The sequence below is a fragment of the Cheilinus undulatus genome, linkage group 3 (genome assembly GCF_018320785.1).
Source record: "Cheilinus undulatus linkage group 3, ASM1832078v1, whole genome shotgun sequence".
Classification (NCBI taxonomy): Eukaryota; Metazoa; Chordata; class Actinopteri; order Labriformes; family Labridae; genus Cheilinus; species Cheilinus undulatus.
Genome location: NC_054867.1, coordinates 31,210,251 through 31,234,958, shown reverse-complemented (window position 1 = coordinate 31,234,958; position 24,708 = coordinate 31,210,251). Strand labels below are relative to the sequence as shown.

General features: G+C 39.4%; 1 protein-coding gene across 1 annotated transcript; it reads left to right on the top strand.

Annotated features, from left to right (window-relative positions):
- Window positions 1-1,226: 1,226 nt before the first annotated feature.
- Window positions 1,227-24,517, top strand: rad54l2 (RAD54 like 2). Its single transcript, XM_041782912.1, has 22 exons — window positions 1,227-1,360; window positions 2,292-2,490; window positions 2,715-3,048; window positions 3,174-3,310; window positions 3,421-3,561; window positions 3,951-4,183; window positions 7,177-7,359; window positions 7,453-7,586; window positions 7,816-8,012; window positions 8,122-8,464; window positions 8,551-8,728; window positions 8,858-9,085; window positions 10,093-10,211; window positions 10,898-11,016; window positions 11,406-11,505; window positions 11,599-11,804; window positions 11,990-12,159; window positions 12,288-12,484; window positions 12,837-13,021; window positions 13,817-13,906; window positions 13,980-14,072; window positions 16,741-24,517. The coding sequence occupies exons 2-22, from the start codon at window positions 2,343-2,345 to the stop codon at window positions 17,733-17,735; spliced, it is 4,530 nt and encodes a 1,509-aa protein (XP_041638846.1). The 5' UTR covers window positions 1,227-1,360; window positions 2,292-2,342; the 3' UTR covers window positions 17,736-24,517.
- The last annotated feature ends 191 nt before the right edge of the window (window positions 24,518-24,708 follow it).

The following is a 24,708-nucleotide window of genomic DNA, read 5'->3' as shown; positions in this document are numbered from 1 at the left end:
AAAGTGGTGTAGTAGAAGTAGAAGTACAAGTAGCAGTAGCCTAATCATAGAGGTAGAAGAAGCCTAAAAATAGAAGTAGACGTAGCCTAGAAGTGGCAGTAAAAGTAGCCTAGTAGTAGTAGAAGAAGTAGAGGTTGTCTAGTAATAGTGGAAGTAAAAGTGGTAGAAGTAGACATACAAGTAGCAGTAGCCTAGTCTTGCAGGTAAAAGAAGCCTAAAGGTAGAAGCAGAGTAAAAGTAGTAGAGGTTGTAGTAGTCCTACGAGTAGTAGCTGAAGCTGAAGTAGAAGTAGCCTAGTCGTAGGAGTAGAGTTAGAAGTAGGTTAGTAGTAGTAGTAGACAAGGTATAAGTAGAGAAGTAGGAGTAGCCTAGCAGTAGAATTAGTACAAGTTGTAGATTCTGAATAAGCACAATATAGTCTACTTGTGCCCTGCAAAAGGGATCAGTGCTCAGTAAAGCAATCCCTAACTCATTAGTAGCAGTAGCGGTAGAAGAAGCCTAGTAGTAGAAGTAGGCTAGTATAAGTAGTAGTGCAGAATAAGCCTAGTAGGCTAGTAGTAGTAGAATTAGAAGTAGTAGTGTAGAAGTGGGCTAGTAGATGTAGTTGTAGTAGAAGTAGTAACAGTACAAGAAGACATAGTAGCAGTAGTAGTAGAAGTACTATCGATAGTAGTAGTAGTAGAGATAATACAAAGAGTGGTGATAGAATTATAGTTAGTATTGTTAGAAGTTGAAGCATTATTTTTAATAGTGGTGTAGTACAGGTAGAGTAGTAGTAGTAGTTGCAGTGGTAGTGGTAGTAGTATAGAAGAAGTAGAAGTAGTGGTAGCAGTAGAAGCGTTAGTAGTATTAGTAATAGTAATAATAGTAAGGGTAGTAGTATAGCAGTAGAAGTAAAAGTAATAGTAATAGAAGTTGTACTTGTAGAAATTGAAGTAGTAGTATAAATGCGAGTACTACTGAAGTAGCAGAAGCAGCAGCAGTGGTAGTAGCAGTACTAGAATTAGTAGTGGTATTAAATAGTAGTAATTATAGTAGCAGTAGTAGTTACAGTAGTAGTAGTGGTTATAATAGTAGCACTAGAAGGAGCAGTAGAAGTAGTTGTAGTTGCGGTAATAGTAGTAGCAGAGGTAGCAGATGTAGTAGTAGGAGTCATACGATTTTTGCATCGCTTTCGGGCTTTTTACACCCGGAACCTTCGTCGGAGAATCCTTTACGGGGACGGTATTTATGGTAACACTGGAAAATTGGAAATTACCAACGTTTATCTGTTCATTTTCACAGTTATTGTTGAATTAATTAATCGATTATTGTTTGCACGGGGAAGTTTCTCGAGGACTACAGTCTAACCGCTTTTGAGGTAAGCAGCAAACACCGAGTGTGAGTTGAAGTGTAGCGTCTGAGCTTACCGACACTGTTAGCCTTGTTGTAATACAGGCTAGCATTAGCTACGTGAACGTAACACCTACACAATGTAAGATTGTTATCTCGCTATGACAGCCAACTTCACTCTCAGTTTGGCAGAAAAAGCTGCTCTTCTTCTGTCACAAGTTACAGCCAGCTATCCTGCTTTGCCACCATCAATGGATAATGAAAAAGTCAATGAAATTCGTGGTTTTAGCGGCTGTATTTGCGTTTATTGTTGTGTAATTGGCTAGCACGTTTTGTCTTCTGAATGAGTCTTGGAAGAAATATTATTGATATGCGTTCGGTATGGTACGATCCGAGATGCTTTAAACAGATGTTTAATATTTATGTTTAATAACAATTACAAGAAAATGAGAACAGAGGCTGCAGAAATAGCTTCATGCTATTTGCTAGCTGCCTCCATCCTGATCTCCAAAGCCATTGGATAAAATCCCTGTGATGGGTACGTCATGTACAAAGTAAACTTTAAAATTAAAAGTCGAGATAATGATCTGGTAGTTAAAACATTTTTAACACATTTCACATTGTGTTCCCAGATACCTACTATCTATGTAATGTTACTGCTTTAAACATACTGTTTGAAGATTATAGGATAATAGTATTAATCTAATTTTAAAAGACTGTAAATGTACTTTCCCCATACAACATGTAAGCACAATGTTTTTATATAGAAAGCGCTTGATCCAAAAAAAAACACAAATTAATTTATTACAAAACCATGAACAACATAAAAATGAAATCCTCTAAGGGAAGGATTAAGATTATGCTTAATTTAGTTTAAAAAACTTGCTGTATGTAAAATGTTGTCAGGTAACAATGCATGTCACTGTAATATTGATATGTGATGTGTTTCATTACCTCAGGGCTCTGATGAAGGTGTGCAGGTAATACTGTGAAAGCCTTTGTAAGACGCCATGTCTGACGAGGCGATGTCAGAGAGCGACCTGGAGCCCAGCTTTAGCAGTGAAGATGAGGATCTGGACAATGAAGAAGAGGAGGACAAAGAGGACATGGACGACGATGAGGATGAGAATGATGGAGACGATGAAGGTGATAGCGTTGGTGAGTTAAAAATTGAGTTCCGTCCCGCACCTGTACACAACACCTGAAAAGGGGAAGAAGCTACTGTTGTTTTGTTAAAGATCAATTTAGATTAAATACAGAATTTAATCAGCAATCTGTAATTACAGGAGATGTAAGATGTTATTGTACTATGTGGCAAAAGTAAAACCTTGTCAACTCATACTTTGAGTATCACACTGAAATACTTTCTATTCTTTGTCAAGAACGGCCTGCAAGTGCTCAGAGCAAGGCAGACGAAGCCCAGGATGGCCAGGATTCCACTTCAGCTACCTCCGGAGAGCCATCCTCAGAGCCTCCATCGCAGCCTGCGTCTCGTCCGTCCTCCAGGCCACCCTCTAGACCCCCTTCCAGACCAGCCTCCAGACCTGCCTCTTGCTCTCAACCTCCAGGAAGCCCGGAGAAGTTGAGCCAGAGCAAGAAACTCTCAAGCAAAACAAAGAAGCAAAAAGCCTCTAAATCAACCAAATCCTCAAAGTCTACAAAAGGCTCTAAACCCCCCAAGCCTTCTAAACCTGCACACATGAGGAAGAACATCAGGTATGTGTTCTGTTGGACATGCTCTGTTGGGCTTTTCGTAATTTGAAATAATTAGTCAGAAAAATATGTCATAATACACACTTAAATGTCTGTATTTAAATTTATTTTTATTCTTACGCTAACAGAAAACTGTTGAAAGAGGATCAGCTTGAGGCTGGGACCAAAGCAGCTCAAAAGGAGGAGATGGAGAGACGGAAGCGTCTGGAGCAGCAAAGGAAGGACTTCCCAACACCTGCCCCAGCTGCTCCAGACTCTCAGCTAGGTGACTGGCCCTCTATCTGTGAAGCTAAATCTTTGCGGTCAAAATTTATTCCAATATTTCTGAGTATTTAATATATTTTATATCCACTAATCTTCCCATGTCTCCAACAGTGGACCCAGCATCATTTCTAGGGGAAGTTTCTCACTTGGTCCCGGCCTTTCTGAACAAGCAAGATGTGATCTGTCTGGACAGCAGCGGTGATGAAGATGACAAAGAGGAAGCCAAGCTGCCTGTACTCTCCCATAGAGATGGTAAGTTGTATCGTAGTCTGAAAATATGTATATTCCTATCAGTCTGAGAAACAAGCTGTCTCTCTCTTATATAACCTGCTGATACTGATGCTCTAAATTTACCGTGAGGTTTCTGTACTACAGATGTTCACTCATTTAATTAAGGCTACCTAAGTGGGTTGGTGAGTTGCTGTTTTTGGACTTTGAGTTATGTTTTTCTTTGACATTCTTGTTATTTACATTTTTGGACTTTATTTTCTGTTTTTGCAAGTTCTGTTGGATCTGAAAGGAAAAAAACCATGAACTTGTAGTCTTGTATTCTACAGTGTAAACTTCCAGCACCAAACATGGAAAAGTAAAGGAAATTATTATGCTCTCATACAGTGTTTTCTTCTCTTTTGATGGCACAGATGTGATTGAGCTCAGCTCTGGTGATGAAGATGCATTGCAAATAAGCAGTGAGTCTGCCGATGAGGATGCTGAAGGCACAGCGGGCTCAGAGGAAAGCAGTGGTGCACACATCAATGACGCCCTGAATCTGCCTGACGCCCAGGGTCGTGTACTGGTTAATATCAATCACCCTGCAGAGGAGAAGGACATTTTCCTTGCACCACAGTTAGCCAAGGCTGTCAAACCTCACCAGGTATTCACAAAATCACATCATTTCTTAAACTCTCTAAAATATTGGAGAACATTTGTTAACATTTAATGACTTGGCACACAAGAAAATATTCACTTCAAATGGATAGGTATTAATGAAGCAGGGCCGTATGAGGCACTTGTCTAAAGCAAGTATATTAACTAAAAGAGATGCTAGTCAGTTTGGCCAGTCAGTCACAAGCTAGGCTATACAGTGATGCAACCAGGGTTGTTTGCACCATGTAATTTTGCTAATTTTAAGAAAAACAAAGCCTAAAACAATGTCAGAGTAAATATATGTTTTATTGAAAAAAATCAGTCCTTCACCTTTTGGCTATCAAGCTATTTTGTTTTGTGTTTCTCTGCCTGGAGGGCAGTGGTCAGCTGTCTAAGTCTGTAGGTATAAAAAAACTAATTCATCTTTTACTATAAATGTGAGAGAATACTTTAATGGACCCAAGTACAGAGAGGAAAACTGTGAGATGAAGGCTCATCATGTTTGAAAGAAAGATGGGGGGAATCGTACCTGATGAATCACAAGTTTCCTGATGATACTTGTGTGTTGAAGATGGGAGTCCATAAATCCACAAAAAACAGATAGCAATGAGAAAGACCTGATAAAAACAGTACTCCAGGTCTGGTGTTAATTTATCAGTTTAAACTTTTAAAGTGTTAGTCGACTACCTTTTACCATGAGGAAGACAAGACCAAGACTAGCTGAAAATAGATCTTTGATAATAAAAACTCTAACAACATGTAAGTTTAATTTTTATAAAGGAGACTAAAACAAGACTAAAATTCAAGTGCTGCACTGCTGGGCATTCAAAATCCATGAGTACTGATTGTGCATTAATATGAGTGTTTTACAGTTATATTGATTTAAAAATTTGGCTAATTAAATAAGCTCAAAGAGAATAAATGATTTTACTATCAGGAAAAGCAAAAATGTAAGGAATTTTTATTGAGTAAAATTGTACTAAAATGTTTGAGTTTCATCGACTATATCTAGACCAAAACTATAAATATTAAAAATGACAGAATATTTTTACTTGATCAAAACACTCTCTCTTTGATTGATCTTTAACTGGTATGTAGTAATATAAAAACTCAGCACATATTATCAGTCTTCTCAACAAAAAGAGTTAGGTTGTTACACTATAGATTCAAACAGCTGATCTTTAAGCTGCAGGTGGAGAGACATACATTTTATGTGGTTTGTGGAAGTATAGCTAAGACAAAGAAAACGAGTGAGCAATAAGACAAAAAAGAATGGGGTGAAAAATTAAAGAAATAAAATTAATAGAGAAAAGACACTCAAACATTAAAAAGCCATTAAAATAATTAAAATTGGTTAAAGTAAAACAAAATTAAAACCAAAGGTGTTAAGAAATGTTAAAAGTCATTCTAAAAAAGATGTGTCCTCGTTTTTTTTGTGCCTAAAATAAGGAGATAGGCTGTGAATAATTTTAATATATATGTAAATATATACACTTAATTTGATACTCACTACCAGAATTTATTATATTTTTAAATCAAAAGGCCTTAATTTAATACAAATGCTTACAGAAATGACGTTGCATTAAACAAGTAAATTTACTGTAATAGTGCAGGTAAAAACAAATTTGATTTTGAATACTTAAGGAAAAGCTACTCTGCTTAAAATAATATTTGATGGTTCTGTATATTTCTACTCCAAACATCTCATTAGTCAGTGCTGTACTATTCAGCAGTTATATTAGCCATTTTTCTAAACCCATGAAAACAGAAAATATAAGAAATTAGAAATGAAAATATGCTAAATAGGCTAACATATAAATGTAACTCTGATCTCAGCATAACAGCAAATCAATCACATGTAATATTTTATTCTACAATCAAAAATAACAGTGCTCAATATTAATGAAAATACTGAGACAGGTTGACTTGTATGTGTCTGGGATAAAGTCTGAATTCAGGGCTTTTATTTATTTTATTTTTTTTATGGAGCAATTTCACAGTATGGTGAGAGGATTTAACCATCTCTTCATTCTTCAAATCACAGAAAAGCTCCAGACCTAATCACAAACTCTTTTAATTTTCTTTATAAAGTGTACCCAGAGTCTAATTATTTTTATAAGCCTTTTATTATGATACTCTGCAGAGCTCGCTCACCCACTGCTTCGCTCTCCTAATGCTCATGATGCACCTGTCACACACCTGCCTCTCCTCTGTGCCTCTTCCCCTCCTCCTGCTCCTCCTCCTCATGTAGCTGCATGCAGCATCAGACTGTCTGTTGCATGGACTGCAGGATCTTTACAAATTCTGCGCATCTTGACCGGCAGTTTTTTTTTTTTTTTGGTTCTCATTTTACATTTATTTTCATATCCAATTGATCGCTTTGGCGCTTAGGTTCGTTTTGTCCGCTTTAGTTTCACTTTCTAAGCTGGAGCAGAGAGGGTAGGGGTGTGAAGGGACCTTTAGGAGACGTGATTGAGCCAGTAAACTGTCATTAAAAGAAAACAACCGATGGGCCGCCCCTGCTCTATGGGCTGGTGCTTAGCAAAAAAGAAATAAATAAATGATACCAGCCCCAAAGTACGTCAGCCCAGTGGGAAAATGCCCAGTATGCCAGATAACCAGTCCACCCCTGGCGGGCCATCATATACAGAAGCTATATTCTTCCACACCCTGGTTGCAGGATCCATTCCCAGTCTCAGTACTGTTTGGTGCATGTCTTTCTCCATTTTCTCTCCCCATGTTTCCTGTTTCTCTGAAGCTGTCCCAATGGAATGAAGGCTAAATATCAAAAAAACAACCTTTAGAATATTTATCATTATCAAACGCACATTCATTTTACTGAATAGGCACATAACTTAGCATTTCTTAGGTAGTACATGTCCTAGAGTGTTTTTAGTTTTATCATTCACATTTTCCCCCAGCGAATGTAATTAAGGTAGTTTAGGTAATTTAGGCATTATGTTAGTTTTCCCCACTAAGCTTTTGTCTCCTTATTTTAAGATTGGGGGAATCCGGTTTCTCTATGATAACCTCATCGAGTCTCTAGACCGGTACAAGACCAGCAGTGGTTTTGGCTGCATCCTGGCTCACAGCATGGGGTTAGGGAAGACTCTGCAGGTGATTTCCTTCATCGACATCCTGCTGAGGAATACGGAGGCTCACACTGTGCTGGCTATTGTCCCTGTGAGTGATCAAAGTGTATACTGTGAACACATAGATGTTTTTAAAGCCTTTATTGTATTTGGATTGAGTGACATCTTTGTTTCCTCATGAAAGGTGAACACACTTCAGAACTGGCTGACAGAGTTTAACCTCTGGCTCCCACCACAAGAAGCACTTTCCCCTGACACTGATCCTGCACTGGTCATAGGCCGCACGTTCAAAGTTCACATCCTCAACGATGAGCACAAGTATGTATTTAATGATGAAAATGTTAATGTAATCTTTCAGCGGCTTCTTCCTACACCTGCCCCCGCTGCAGTATTATTTCATTTATCAAAAGAACTACACTGAAATATTCACTCTGCTTAATTACTGTTAAATTATCTCTTTTCAAAACTAGCTAAAAACTTCTCACATGAGCTTTCAATGATAATTGTCAAACATTTAAACTGATAATGCTTACTGTGTGACCCGCAGGACGACCTTAGCCAGGGCCAAGGTGGTAGAGGATTGGTCCAGAGACGGTGGGGTGCTGCTAATGGGTTACGAGATGTACCGCCTGCTCTCCATGAAGAAGAGCTTTGTGATGGGCAAGAAGAGGAAATCAAAGAAGCCTGCAGGACCAATCATCATTGACCTGGATGAAGAAGATAGACAGCAGGAACTCATGAAAGGTCAGCAAAACAAAACACTAGAGAATATAAGAGAAACAAATGCAAACATTTTTTTTTTCAATTTCTGACAGTTCATTCAACTTTCTCTGCCTTAATTTAATCTTCACAGGTATAGAAAAGGCTATAGCACGGCCCGGCCCGGATGTAGTGATATGTGATGAGGGACATCGCATCAAGAACTACCATGCCAGCACGTCGCAGGCTCTAAAGAACATCCGCTCTCGGCGCAGAGTGGTGCTGACGGGTTACCCACTGCAGAACAACCTCATTGAATATTGGTGCATGGTGGACTTTGTCAGACCTGACTTTTTAGGCACACGGCAGGAGTTCAGCAACATGTTTGAACGTCCCATTCTGAACGGGCAGTGCATGGACAGTACGCCACAAGACGTGCGTTTGATGCGCTACCGCAGCCATGTGCTGCACAGCCTGCTGGAGGGGTTTGTCCAGAGGTACAGCTTTTTGTCACTGCAGAACTCAGAAACTGGACTCCCCTTCTCAATGGTGCTTACCTGTCTTTGTGTTTTCTTGATTATAGGCGAGGTCATGATGTGCTACGAGACCAGCTCCCTACTAAAGAGGAGTATGTAATCTTGGTGCGGCTTTCTCCCATTCAGAGGGCTCTTTATACTGAGTTTATGAAACGCTTTCGGGAAGCTGGGAATAGTGGCTGGCTCGGTCTAAACCCACTCAAAGCTTTCTGTGTATGCTGCAAGGTAAGACTGTTTTCCCTGCTGTTCGGCTGAAACTGCAACTCAACCCCTCTCATTTTTCTACAGATTACTTTTAAATACTTCTAATGATTTTGCTTATCAGAAAGCCTCTTGTTTTTCTGATCCCTGCAGATCTGGAATCACCCAGATGTCCTCTTTGAGGCCCTGCAGAAGGAAAACCAGGCCAACGAGCAGGACCTGGATTTGGATGACATCACTTCAGCTAGTAACCCACGCTGTCCAGCACCAGGTGCTGGCCTCAAAGCCAAAGTAGCCGACTCCAGTAACAGCAAAGTCAACAACGTGCCACCGCTCAATCCCTCCCAGGATAGAGCCAATCAAGTCATTACGTATGAGTGGGTACGTCACAACAACAGTTGATTCAGATTTGTTTACTCTGCGGAAATCGTCTATTAACCAACACCTTAGATTTTGTAATAATCTACTTTTTAAGATGAAAATGTTAGATCAGTCAATAATCTTTATTTCCATTACATTGAGCAACTTGGCTCTACTTGGTTTGACTCTGCACTGCGGCCCACCATGGCAGGAGATTTGCTTTTCCACCACAGTCGAGCTACCCATTTGACAGTGTGTCTAGAGCTGATGACGCTGCATTTTGAGTCGATAACCTTAAATAGCTGCTCTTCAGTAAGCATTGTTTTGTTCTGCCAGAAGCAGAAGAAGTGTCCACTGTTTCTACTTAAAAGTTTCTTCTTTTATTAGTAATTTGGCAGATATTTCGAAGTTTGGTGCAGCAGTTGCTGTGATGACAAACTGCTGTGATGTCACCACAGCAGGCTTTGACGCCAGGAAGGTGCACTGCGCCCCTGCTCAAGTGCAGGACCATTTTGTGCTGCTGGACTGCAATGATCCCTAACTGGGAAACTATGGCATTACAGCAGCAGGCTATCAAAGCAAATTATGCAAAATAAGAAAAATTGCAATGTAAATATGTAGATGTAATGATTCACTCAACTATTTGATGTGTGTGGCAGTTCTGGGTTTAAAAACAGCCAATACTGCCAAAATTTGTTGATTTTCATTAAAGAAATTTTCTTGGCGTATATATATGAAATACTTTGTCATTTATAGTTTTTTTGTTATAAAATCATCCATGTATCCCTCCTCTGCAGTATTTGGTACCTAGAAAGAAAAGCCAGAAGCATATAGTTCCCTCTGCTGGTTAAGTAGAGAATCTCAATTGATTTTATTGGTTCAGAATTATATAGATCTGACAAATCTGCTTTCAGAAATCTAGTTAAAAATTCACAAGTGTGTGCTGCACAAGTAAAGTGCGGCACACACTTGTTAAATTTCAAATACAGTGTGCAGAGATCTTTTCCTCTTACTATTCCCTGTCTCAGGCAAAGGACACCATGGTAAACTACCAAATTGGAGTCCTGGAGAACTCAGCCAAGATGGTTCTGCTTTTCCATTTGATTGATGAAAGTGTGAGAAGAAGAGACAAGATTTTGGTCTTTAGGTGAGTCCTCTGCCCCACCATGCACCATATTAAACACAAATTCAGTCTAAAACAGCTTAGAGCAGATGTAGAGCAAGCTTCAGCCAATTAATCAGAATTATTTGGAGCTTTATGAGCTTTTAACAGTTGTTGGAAATTCAGATTTTAATCCTTCTGCATTTCTCTGAGATTTTTCTTCTCCTTTTGAGTTAACCTTTGTTAAGCTTGTGAGTTTGCATGTCAGAGTGAAAACTTACAGGAAAACACCACTACCGGTTGTTTAAATCCTTACAAATAATGTGTAGACAGAAAGAGAGGCAGAGAGGGAGTAAGTTAATAATTCCTGCAGGGAAACTGGATTGTTGTAGCACTTTACATTATGACATTTAAAAGGACACAGTAGTGCCTAGCGGGTAGAACTGAGTAGTGTATGAGCATAAACAGTATCAGTATGGGCCTATGCTCTGAATGTGCAATATTAATATAAATAATGCATTATAAACATATATGATGCCAAGCTGATGTAAAGTTATTAGAACACTTATAATTATAGCATGAATATGACATGATGCAATAGGATATGGTGTTATAATATAGAAAGTGTGGCACATAACAATCCCTTATCCTGCTGAATCCTATTTATTTTATACTGAAGCACACTCACTTTCCTCTCTCTTTATTCCCTGTTTGTCCTGTTTACCCTCCAGTCAAAGCTTGTCCACCTTGTCAGTCATTGAAGACTTCTTATCAAAGAGAGCCATGCCGCCAGGCATCGCCTCCTCCGATGCCCAGAGCCAAAACTGGGTTCGCAACCTCAATTACTACAGTGAGTCATCCAATCTGTGCTCTCCTCCCAACTTCAGCTACAGAAAGAGTGGTTATCACGCTGAAAACTCAAAGCTGTGATGGTCTCTATTGATTTTTTTCTCAACTGTAATTTCTCAAGGTTTCCCATTTCATCCTTTTCACAGCAAGTTCACACTCAGGAGAAATCTATTTGGGAGAAATCTATTTGCAATTTGTCAAAGATGTTTGAAACTTTAGTTTTTATACAAAGTACGCACTGTATCTGCCCAAGGGATAGTTAGAGATTCAACATTGTACTGATCTCCAAAGAGAGTGACTTCAGTCAATCACTGATAATGATCTCTTGTATTATTCATATGCTTTTCTCAAGTTAAGTGTTAAACATGATGTCTTTCTTTCTGTTTAAAGGACTGGATGGGAGTACATCTGCATCAGAAAGAGAGCGACTTATCAACCAGTTTAATGACCCAGAGAATACGGCGACATGGGTCTTCCTGCTCTCTACAAGGTAGTGTTCACCGTCCCACATTCTTAAAACTTTGATTTACACTCCAAGGACAGAGATGGAAGTTGCTAAGTGATTTTGCTGTCTTTCTTTCAGAGCTGGGTGCTTGGGGGTGAATCTTATAGGGGCTAACCGCGTTGTTGTGTTTGATGCCTCCTGGAACCCGTGTCATGATGCCCAGGCGGTGTGCAGGGTGTACCGCTATGGTCAGAGGAAACCCTGCTACATTTACCGGCTGGTCTGCGATTTCACCCTGGAGAAAAAGATCTATGACAGACAAGTCTCCAAACAGGGGATGTCTGGTAGGACTGTTGTTCATACAGGCCATTTGTTTGTCAAAAATTTCATCTGTATTGTGTGTTTTATACATTTCTTATCCCTCCTGTTCAGCTGTTACAGCAACTAACAAAACCAGATATAATGTGGGCAGTTATTAATGTGTATCTGAACCATTACCAGCCTTACGATTCTTTGTGTGTGTTTGAAGACCGTGTGGTTGACGATTTGAACCCGGTGCTGAATTTCACTCGTAAAGAAGTGGAGTCACTGCTTCATTTTGTGGAGGAGGAACCTGAGCAAATCTCTCGAGCATCCAGAGCAGACTTTGAAACAGTGATGCAACAAGCTTGTCAGCTTTACCCACATCTCGTCACCAAGGTACAGCGTGCTCAGTGTTACGTTTGAGCCTTGACACATTTTGCAGATTTAATGTTTGAAAGTTTTTTTTTAACTTACTTAAAACTGATCCATTGCCACTTTTTGGAAATAAATTCCCCTTCCATTAGCAACCTTTCCAACATGAGTCCCTGCTGGTGGACCGTAAGGAGTCTAAACTGACTAAGGCAGAGAAGAGAGCAGCCAAGAAGAGCTATGAGGATGAAAAACGAGCGTCTGTGCCCTACACCCGAACATCCTATGCTCCTTATTACCCTACCAGTGACCAGGCACTGACAAACATACCAGCGTTCAACCAGCGTGGATGGTGAGTGTCACTCTGCATGTTGGATGTTTGATTGCTTACATAAAGGCTAACAAATGCTATGGGTTTGTTCCCGTTTTGCTTAATTCTAAAGCTACAACCACAAATAGTCAGCTTTCTTGACAGCACAGTTCTGTCCTCCAAAATACAGGGAGATCTATTAGGATATAAACCCTTTAAGTGATTGTCTCACAAGCTAACTGGAAAAATGACAACCCCAAAAAAAGGAAATCAAGTTTATTAGTTTGTTTGTATTGTAGTTCCACAGTTTCTTTTCTGTTTATTTGAAATCTCCAAAAGTGGAGACAGGCTGTCATGACTATGCTAGTTCTGAGCTCAGCTCTTGTTTTCTCAGGCGTCCCATGGTGCGGCCTGATGACAAGCCTGTGGCAAGTGTCAGGCCCATCCAGTCAACTCCAATCCCCATGATGCCTCGGCAGGTTGGCATGGGCATTGGTGTCTCCAGCTCTACAGGCAGCCTGCCCGTCAACTTTCTGCAGAAAGCCGGCGTTTATGTGCAGAGGATCGTCACCACAACTGGTAATGAGGATGTATACAGTCATGTACATACATTTAGGCATGTAGGGCACTAAGGATTTATTTATAGAGCCCTACATGCCACAACTCAGGCTTTGAGACATAGGATAGGGCATCCAAAATCTACTAGGGTTGGGCAATTGCTTGAAATCAGGGAATTTGCAATGAGTCAGAATAATCAAAATTTTATATATTTTTTTAATTCTTTAGCCTTAGTTCAGTCTACCAGATACTGTGTTTGTGTCAACATGCGTTTGTCACTTGGCAGCCAAGGTAAACGTCAACAGTATTTCATTTGTCTTGACCTTTTCACCACTAGTAATACACCCAGAGTCCACTGGCATTTTTCAGCCCCCTGGAACAGCACAATCAGGGGTTCATGGCAACCTTATTAGCAGCCCAGATAGTTCCCTAGGCCATGCTTACTCACCCCCTCCACGCCCTACTCTGACATAAAGGTGTGGACTCTGTTGTTTTTTTTAACAGTTTATTTTCTCATGCCCCTAGTAAGATGCAAGGACATCCAGAGCACTACCTGGGTTGTGTTAATCCTCCTTTATACCCGATTGTTCCCTTAAGCAGCTTACTCGCCACATCTGCGCCCTACTGTGGCCTCAGTTTTTTTCCCAAACATGCCTAAAAATTATGCACAGTACTGTATGTAACATTTGTAAAGCTTGAATGAATAAAGTAGAAACCAACCAAAATATTGTGTATAGATATTTAGGATAGATCTTATAATAGAATTGAAGAAAGTTATTCCTATATTAACCTGAACCAACTTGTCTGTGCCTACAGATATTGTAATCCCAGGTGCTAACAGCACAACAGACGTTCAAGCTCGAATCAGTGCAGGAGAGAGCATCCATGTGATAAGAGGATCGAAAGGTAGTAACAGCAACACAATATTTGCTCTCTGCATGAAATACAATTGCATCAATTGTTGTTTTCTCTTACCCAGGTACATACATACGGACCAATGATGGAAGAATATTTGCTATTCGATCAGGAAAGATCAGCAGACCGACAATGGGGGGCTCAGCAGCTTTAAGAGGTACAAGTTTATATTTATTTATTGCTGTGCAACATTTTATTGCATCTATAGCATACATAGTGTTGGCACTGGAGTTCCGATTTATAACACAAGAGTGTTTAAGTGTGCTTAATGAAAGAGGCCATGTTTTCTATCAGGTTTAAAGTTCCTGTAAAGTGAAATCCAAAATGTTGTCTTAACCAACTACGGTATGTTGGAATAAGGTTGCTGTAAACATGTGAAAACACTGAGATCTATGTGTGACTGAATTTTGGATTTAGACCGTTAGAAAGTTGTTCACCTCTTTCCTTGGTTTAATTTGGGGAGGGCAAATAAAGCAGCCTACAACATCATCAGTCACTATGGGAAATTACCTTGTTGTTTTGTCAGTATTTGTTCTGTATTGCAGAACATTTTGAGTATTGCAGACCTGTCAACCTTTCCACATTTTGCACAGCAGGTATGCAATTTGACATATAAAAACGCTGGTACGACTTGCCTCTCTAAGCTTTACAAAAAGCTGTGGACATGTGAGTTCTGTGGGAAATGTGCACCGTCGTACTCATGTCTGACAGCACGATGCAGCAGCGTGGTTAACCAGTTTCAACCAATTATGCAGAGTAGCGGAGAATAACGGGTCTGCCGAACCTATAGCGTTATATCCCCGCTCCCCCTCCTTCCTGCGCTACGAGGTTGACACTCCTCATAGCACAGGTGCGATGACAAGGTGAGAGGTGTGTGCATGCCATGCACGCAGCTTTACTTGTTGCCACAAAAACACAGGCAGTGCAGGTGGTTGTTATGTTTAAGAGGAGCGCTGCTTTAATCCCAAGTTTTTGATTAAGAAAGGTAGGCTGGACAATGTTAAAAACGAGTATCTGCTAGGTTAATTCACCGTTTTACTCATCCTCCAATTACGCACGTGGCTGTCAGTGAGAGGACAGAGTCCTCAGTCTGCGCAAACTTCTGATTAAAGGTTAATGTATAAAACGATGAATTTTCCCTTCACTAATATCGTAGCTGCTGCTGTTTGGTTAACAAGCTAATACGCACTGATATGGTCTGATATGATATGGACAGACAGCAGTGTATAAGGGAGAGACGAGGGAGAGAGAGTGACAGGAGCACGAAGAAGTAGATCAGTACATTCAACACTGCATAAACTTTGTGTGTATTGTCAGGGTAAAGACACGATTTGGTGATAGATTTTTGATTTAATTACCATTTAACTCCTGTAGTACTGATGTTATCATTACACTGTGTTAGAGAGAAAAGAGGGATTTATTCATTTACATCAGCTCGATATACATCAGACTCCAGTGTGATAGTACAATATGGACCAAACTCTAACAGTGTTTAATGAATTTCTAATAATGTAACAAATATTTTCCCTTTTAATTTGAGTATCAGTTAATATAGAAGGGGTGTCCAAACTATGGCCTGTGGGCCAACTGTGGCCCGTGGTTCTTTTGAATTGGCCTGCAAGAAATCCATTAGAAAGGCCCACATAAGAACAAAAAACTTTTACTTTACTCTTTTTCTTAGTTTTACTAGGATTAACAATATTGGGGTTTATATAATACGGTGATATTTACCAATTAAATTTAGCCAATATCAATATCAATATAAAAATGCATTGACCGAACACGCCAGTCCTTGAAACACAGTTAAAAGATGAACAAAGAAACATACTTGAGTCTCTAGAACACATTCTAAAGTTTAAGTAAATAGGATGAACACAGAAAAAGACTTCAGTTGTCTGTTGGTCCTGCCTAAAGTTCAAAAAAATGAACAATAAAAGGATGACAGCAGCAAATAGCAGCATAAATGGAGCTCATCTGCTTCTCTGTCTGATCTATCTCAAGGTCTGATTTCCAAATCATATTGCTCTAATCACCTTCAAGCACCAACACTTCTATAAAGTTAGTCAGCTTCCAGCAGTTTGCATGTTTTGTGTCTGAATGTGGAGATGAACAGTCAGCCTCTCTCTTCTCTGCTGCACCCCAAAATTCTTAACAATGATTGGCTGTTTGCTTTGTTAGACATTAACTCAGAGCTGTGTTTTAGTCTGTTTTGGTTTTGTTTTTCAAGTACTTTCACTTTCTGAGCATATATTTTGGTAGAATGTTGGTTTTAGAGATGTAAACAAACATTTTATATATTGTGCTACTGGTTTTTGTTCAGTGCTACAAGATAGTCAACCTCTGTAGCACCACCTGGTATACAGTGCTTAACAAATTTATTAGACCACCTGTCTCAGAGACCACCCAGCATCATGAAGTGCTTTAATGCAGACTCTTGCATTTTCAGTGAGCTCGCCACATTTTACCATTTTGAACAGGAATGAGGGATTTCAAACTGAATTCAACCAAATTTGAGCTGGCTCACTGGGCTTCTCTGAGAAGTCAGAAATTAATCAAGCATAACATTCAACCACTCAAACTAATTTTTCTGTTCAGGAATGCAAGTAAACACCTATAATTTGACATATTAATCAATAAATAATAATGTGCTTTACCATTTTTTCTGTTTTTTTGTAAATCAGTAAATTTGAAAATTCATGGATAACAATGCTAATTATATTTTAGCATTAAAAATATCATTTCGGTTAAAGAGCTTCTACATCAACCCTTTTACAGTAAATGATATTCCAAGGAAAATAAATTACACCATGTTTCCTTCTCCATAGACACTCCAGGCTCCCTGATCCATCCCATCAGTAATGGCTGCTCTTCTCCTGTGGATCAACGTCGGCTTTCACCCAATGGCGAGCAGCGGTCCTCCTCTCCCCTGAGCTCTGAGATCCTCAGAGAGATCAGCCGCTACACTTCATCTACCGGTGAGGCAAATGCTGGATTGCCATCACCCTCAGACATGTCAGCAGCATCAGCAGGCAACGGGGGAAGCTCACAAAACAGTCAGACTGGTGATATCAGCAGGCAGCTCGGCGACGACCTCCTGAGCTCGGCTTTAGAGATGCGCGGCAGCAAACGCAGAAGTACTGACAGCCAAGGGATCGCACAGACAGGAGGCAAACGCAACACTGCGGCACGTTTCCCCGGACTGTCACTGGGTTCCAGCAGTCTCAGTTTCCCTCCTGTGGGTTTGAACTCCCCCCCTTTAATGGGAAACCTTGGGCACATGGGTCACCCTCTCCTGATGGGTGGATCATCATTCCTTCAGACACCAGGACAAGCACTGGCTGACTTACAGACCATGTTCCCCTCTGCAGGTTCAGACCTGCTTAGACAGTCGTCCACAGGAAACGGACACCTCCCAAGCCCCTCCTCTTCCTCTCTGCCTGCTGTTTTCTCATCTGCCTCCACCACTGTCTCCATGTCATCATCACCATCAACAGCAACTTCCTCCTCCCTGGTGTCCAGTTCTCTGCCTCCATACTTGATGAACCCCAACATGGCGGGCCTGCTTTCATCAGGCTTCCCTCTCAACTACAGTCAGTCTCTGCTCTCAGAGCCCAGGATGTTCTCCACCCCCTTACTCTCAGGGTCAGGGGGATTCCAGACACCAAACTCCAGCTCTAGCACATCAAGCTTCCTCTCCCATTTCAACAATCCAACCTCCAGCCTGTTGGGGGCGGCTCTGACGCAGCCGGACAGACATCCGAGCACAGATAATGGCAGCAGTAGTTCTGACGATGACGTGATAGAGGTGACAGGACAGTAGGGGCTCAAAAAAGGTAGTTTGACATAATTTCATCAGTCATTGTTAAAAAGGGACATTAGGGATGGGAATGACAAATATTTACATATGAAGATACAGTCCGTTTCTAAGTCTACAAGAGTCATTACAATACCAGATTTTAAAATTTTAATAACATCCTAGATAAATCAGAAGATATTGATTTTTGATTCTGTACCATTTAAAAAAAAATATCACAGTTACCTAATATGGAGTCACTTTTATTTGGAGTTGCCAAAAAATGCAGGCGAACTACTGCACACTGCCAAAATTGCACATATACATGGGCAGCATTTTAGTAGCTAATGTATTTGTGCTTTTAAGACAGTGCTCTCTCTGTCTGTCTTTTTCTCACTGCAGCTTATAGTTAGAAATATTACTGAAGATCTAAACTTATCTAATAATATCAGACTTTTCAATGCCACCAATCGGTAAAATTAGAAAAGTTTGCTATTTTCAAAGGTTTTGAAAAGTCCTGACACGCTAAACATCTGGCCAAAGTTAGAACCTATTACGAGATAAACTGATGACTGATCATCAGATGTGTTGTGATGTTTAGAAAGATCAAAATAAATACATGAAAATGTAACAATAGATTTATGAATTTATTAATTTTTTAATTAATTTTCAAATCAACTTCAATTATGATGTGAATTTGAGTTGGTAAAAATATTGATGCATTTGATCTGGTTGTTTAAAGCTGTAGTTCTTTTATTCAAAGTGCAGTTGTATGAGGTACTCTGCGGCCAATCAGTCTTGCCTCTGTAGTGGGAACCCATCGGAGTGCTAGCAGGGAAGTCAGGCTATAAAACGTGGCTATTGGTGCCATGTAATTTAGCTCATTTGAGAAAAAAATTACTCTGTCAAATCTGATGGATTGGCCAGACTCCTGGCCTTGTTATCAGGCAGATCCATGCTGCAAAGCTTCACGCTACACTTGTTCCCTGTCAGAGAACCAATCAGCATCGTTTGAACAGGTCCATTTTAGTTGTACTGCAAGCCTGTAAACAATGGCAACTGACGAAGAGATGAATGTGGATGCAGTTAGAGTAATGGTTTTCTCAAAACTGGAAAACATTTCTGTATTTAAAGAAGAGCAAAGAACTGCGCTGTAGGCTTTTCTAGGTGGAAGAGATTTTATGCTTCAGAGCAGTAGGGGCCTGCAAGACAATCAAAGAGGGTCATGGGATGCTTTCCAATAAACAAAAAGAAATTTAAAATGATTTATAGCAGTACCGTTTTTCCCATTACTGTAAAAAATATTGTGATATGAGTTCAGTTTGATATAAAACAGTTAATAAGTGTGATATTTACTTAAAGATAAGTCAAACGACAAAGCCCCCTAAGATGTGAATTTGCACATATTGCCTTGTGCAACATCGTACACTTTAAACACATCCAGGGAAGCTGGGGGTCCACAGTCTCTAGCACTGTTGTTTTGATGGTTACGGGCTGAAGATTTTGGGAACCCCTGCTGCTAGAGAAGAGCCTCAGCAAGCTTTTGATTTAGCGACTGACTCCACTGATGGTAAATAATGATAACGGCTGCCTGTTGACTTTCTGTTATGTGGTTTGTTACCAGGGGCGGCGCATGCCCACTAAGTCATACGTTTTGTTGCTGATTGGCCTGTTATGAATGACAGATAGAACCTTCTTCCAATCCCTCCCCAAAAACTGTGTATGGGCTGTTGCATTTGACATGTGATATAGTCTGTCTGGTCTGTCAAGTAAAAAAAATTTAACCATTAAAAGGAATTGGAACGAATGCTTTTAGTGAAGATTCCTAGCTTTACTTTTACTTAAGAAAGCCTCATTGTTTGGCACTATTCTGCACTGCAACACATAGATGTTCCTCCATCTGAAGCACACTGATCTGCTCATTGAGTCTTTGGCCTTATGTTTACCCAAGTTACATGCTGTTTATGGATCTGCAGGTTTCTTTTCAAAGGGGCAGAGTTGAAGGCCACATCTCCTGTGACTGATTTTACGTACTATTGACAAGTACCTCATACTGCTGCTCTGAAAAAAAGAACTATTACTCTAACAAGAAAATAGTTTCTATTGTTTACCTAAAAATGAGTGAAACAAACTGAATTCCCATTCCTAATGATCTCATTAAAGGTCATACACACTCTCTCTCACACACACATAGGCATCAGTTTGAACTGTACAAAGTCTGAGCAACAAAAATCCTTGTGGTGAATATCTGAGAGTTATTCACCAGGAGATTCCGCATAGTGGGAACACACCCTTGACATAAAGGGGACCAGAGTTTTGCATTTTTTTCTGTGCATGGTCTCTCCTACACTTTCAACCCAGACCTCTCTGTGCTGTTAGTTTAATTTCTTCTGATTTTAGGTCAAAGAGGATGTTTGATTATTTCTTGGCAAATTGCTGTGAAACAGCTGCGTGCAAACCAAAATTGAGGTTACTTTTACACCTTCTGAATGCTAAATTACTGGTTCTTTTCTTAAGCACAGTCTCCTTTTCTGTCAGACTAAACTGGACAGCTACATACCACAACAACGAGTAACAGCAGCTTCAGAATGTGGTGTTGATATTTGTAAAAAATATTAAGAGAAAATCTTTCAAAGCTTACCTTTAACGACAGAAGTTTTAGGCTTTCGGGGGATATTTTAGTCTTTAGAGATTTGATAGACATTGTAGCATCCCCTGTTGAAAGAATATTATGCGTCATACTATGAAGTGAACATGTTGATACTTTGTAAATAGCTGTCATTATCATTGTTTATATTACAAGTCAATACTGTGCAGTGTGTAGACTTTGGTTGTAGAGAGATGGATCATTATTTCAGTGACTATCATGATGATGAATACACCCCTGCATTAATGCTGGGGGACACAAATTTATGTTGAACTTCCTGATTTCCTTTTTTGTTTAGTTTTAACTAAATGAATGTACTTTCATGTTAGCCTTGGATAACACAGGGGCTGGGACATGGATTCGGACTGTGTTCTTTGATTTTTAGCCTTAAATATAAAACACGACGGGGTCTTGAGTCTTAGCATTTATCTTTCTTTTTTTCTTTCTTTCTTTTTTTTTTTACAAATCTGTTAGAAGAACTACTGAGCATTTAGACATTCAGTGTCAAACTCAAAACACAAGTGACAGGCAGAATCAGCATTGTCACTAAAAGCACCAGGTGTGAAAGCAAAAGGAGCTCAAAACTGAAGGTTTTCTGTCGCTAGCTCATTAGAAATAACTTTTCACTTTAGTTCTGTTGCAGTTTTCACAGTTATGTTTCCACCACCTTTTTTATATATCAGCACTTAGTCACACTTCAAATAGGTTCTGGTGGATTCTTTTACAGCAAATAAACTAGGGATGTTATAATTCTTAATCCATGATACGATGTGTAGGTCCGCTCGTTCATAGCAGAAATCACCATTACTGTTAATTTGATTGATATTAAGATTATTGTGTTTACCACTTTGTGTGTCAATTCAAATGGTTAATGATAAAGTCAGTGGGTTGCCTTTTCAACAAATTCTGCCAAGTTATTTTGTCCTTTTCCGACTCCCAATAACCAGAGTGGTTCCATATTACTGAAGCTGTTCAGCCATCTTTGGCTGACTTTCTCCCATCTTCTCCCATCTAAACACTCGACCAGTGGTCGGGGCTCTTCAGCCACATGTGGCTCTTTTGTGACAACTTGTGTTTCTTTTAAGTCTTATTTGGAAAAAAAAACTCTCCCCAGAAACCATGAAAAGGGGAATTTTTGACCTTAGAAATGATCTATTGCAAGTCACATGAATCAGTTTGTTTCCCACACTTATACAGTTGGCTTTCATTGTCAAATTTAACTGTCAGCCTTTATTATTTGTATATTTCCATCAGATGTGCACAAGAAAGAAATACAATTTGAATATCACTGATTTGTGGGAAAAGGGACAAAACAGGTTCCAAACTTGATTTTGTACTATTGTTTTACTACAAAAAATGAAGTGGGGAGTTTTCAGGTTGAGGTCTCAACTAAAAGTTGTGCGTCAGAACAGATTTTTAATTCCAAGGTTTTTTCCCCCAAAAATCTGACTCCCCTCCCATCGTAACTTGATTGTTGTCATTTCTGCCAGACACACTTAAATGTATCTATTTTTTCAAGCTGAATGTCAAGTTTTCAGTTATCTAACACTGGTAGTCAGTAATGATATTTTATTATAAAATGAATTACTTTCACTTTTTTTTCCACGTATCTGAAGTACTTAAACTCAGTTTTTTTAATTTTCTAAATTTATTTTTAATATGGCCATAATAAACCAATCTTTTGAAATAAATAAGTTATTTTTTCATATAGATTAGTTTGTATTTAAAGAATCAGCAGAATTAAAGGAACAGAGGATGATATTTTTTGTGAAGTGAACCATACAATCAGCTGACAGTTGATGAGTATCTAAAGGAGTTTAAGATTGGGATGAAAAGTGATGGCTTGAACTAGCTTATTAATCCAAATAACTTTCTTAATTGACTAAAGATAAAGAAAAATGATGAAAATGAAAGATGTAACCAAGCTCTCTGCATGTTCTGATTAATATTTGTTAGTATTTATTGGATTCTAACCCCCAGGTGGGGACTGGGACTCTTCCAAAGGTATGTTTTCAACTGTTTGGCTCTTTGGTTGAGCAGAGTTGAGTAACATTGCACTAAGTGATTTTAAAATCTTAACTAATAAGGAGAGTTTCAACATTATGATCCTGCAAGTGCACATGTTAGATAATTCAGCCTAGCCACAAGACCCCACTCTGCTAAAGAAGTGTAAGGAGTCCACACACACACCAGATCTTCAGGTTCAGAATCATCTAGAGCTGTGATACTCTATCTGTGGCTCCTGAGCTGCATGTGGCTTTTCTCTGATTAGCTGTTGTTCTTTTTAGTCTCCTTGATCAAAAACAATCCCAAAAAATCAAAAAGAGACATTCACAGCAGAAATTATTAGTTACTTGTATCAATAAAGTATCAAAATTTATCCCCAATATCAAAACCTGAAAACAACAACAACAAACTTCAGTTCTTGCAAGGAGGAAGTCAAGCTCATAACTCGCCACCAAGTCCGTCTCCATTGTGAATCACATCAAACTAATCTGCAGGGCCCTCTGACTGTCTTTGGGTTAAAATAATCTTTAACTCCAGCTGCTGCAGCTGCAGGACAGTTATCCTCCTCTCAAAGCACCCATGTGAAGCACTCCTAAACTATTCTCGAATACAAATTGGTTTCTGGAACGAAGCTGCTGTTTTTAGACTGTAGCTCTTGTGAAAGTATTTTTTGTCACTGTCACACCTGAGTAGGCGAGGTTGAGTACCACTGATCTGGTGTGTAGCCATGGCTTCTGAGATGTTTTACTGGAGGGAAAGAGCACACGCTGTCCTGTAGAGGAAGGGATGCTGCACTCCCTTTACCACTTATGAGAAAACCTTTGGACAAAACAAGCACATGTGGTGCGACACAGTCATCGTCTGCTCTAGACTATTTTGTTTTCATTATCACAAGAGGCTGAAATCGTAATTGAAACTTGATTAATCACACAGCCCTGGCATTTATATCATAATTTTCTTTTTCAATTTTCATTTAAAAAATTAAACACCCCTTTTCTTCAGCTGCTGATGTCAAACAAGAGAATCCAAAAGCAGGTAGCCCTTTCTGCTGGTTAAAATAGATTATGTCAGTGTATTTTTTGTGTTCGGTTTAATTTTGCCTTCATTTATATCTGCTTTTAACTTTAATATCATCAGGTACTGTTGCATCTCTAGAACAAACATGACCTACACTGTTGAAAACATTACACTTCCACAGCCTGACAAAACCTTCAGTTGATGTAGCCACAAACTTTACAACACTTAACAACAAGCTGTGACTGCAGCAGAGCCAGTCAAGAAGCGTGGTGGCCTTACAGAACTGACGGTGGTTACTTCTCACAGAGGCGTGTCCTTTCAAAGCAGTGCATGTGTTAGTATCTTCAGTCAGTAGTCTCAGTCAGTCGATGTAGGTCTGCCTTTTGCTGTTCTCTGTAGCCTTGTGTTGATGTGCTGTGATGACACCTCGGGGTATGTAGATCTTAGGAGAGTCCCCTTCTTCAGATAGGCTTGTCACAGTGCTTATTAGCCTCTAGAAAACACTGGATAACCTGAGACAACATGCCACTCCCTCTGTAGTTAGTTTTCTTATGGGGACCTTTTTCCTCCCACTATTCTGAGTACTGTCCACTTTTTGTCTGGTTTGCTACTGGCTCCTTCTCTGTTGATCTGGATGCTTCATTTCTGTCTTTAAGGTAACTCAGCATGTCTTGGTGAATTGTGATCACATCCAGACTTGAGTTTGAGTTGTTACTTTAAAAAGAATCATATCTGCTTTCAAACTGTACAAGGTACATCATAATGACGCCATGTCTTTATTCTCAGTCTTCTCAATCCTTTGGAAACATTTTGCATATGAACCATCAGTTTGTAAGACAAATCCTGTCTGCCCTTTCCTGTCAATTATATGCATTTTTATGTTTCATGGAATTTTTTAAAGTTTTTTTTATAACTTGTTATTGGTGTTAAATCACCTGGCAATTGTTTCCCTTACAAGTGTCTGAAATTTATTTATTTATGATGGAAAATATATTGTTTTTTGTAATGACATTTTTTAACCTTTTTGTTCACTTTGACCCATTGACGGCTGATCCAGTAAGACTTTCGTACATGCAGCCTAGATTGGAGCAGAATAAGACTGTGTTATCAATGTTATTTTAACAATAAAACACTCTACTATTGCAGTGTCAATCATTCGCAAATGTTTTTAATTTACAGCACAAAAGCGTAATCGACATCTTACTCATGTAAACACGAATAAATAAGGAAACAAAGGTGGCATAAATAATCAAAGGCAACCTGAGATACAACAACTCAACATGATCAAAACTAATGGGCACATTAATATCAGCAAAGGTTTGATTGATT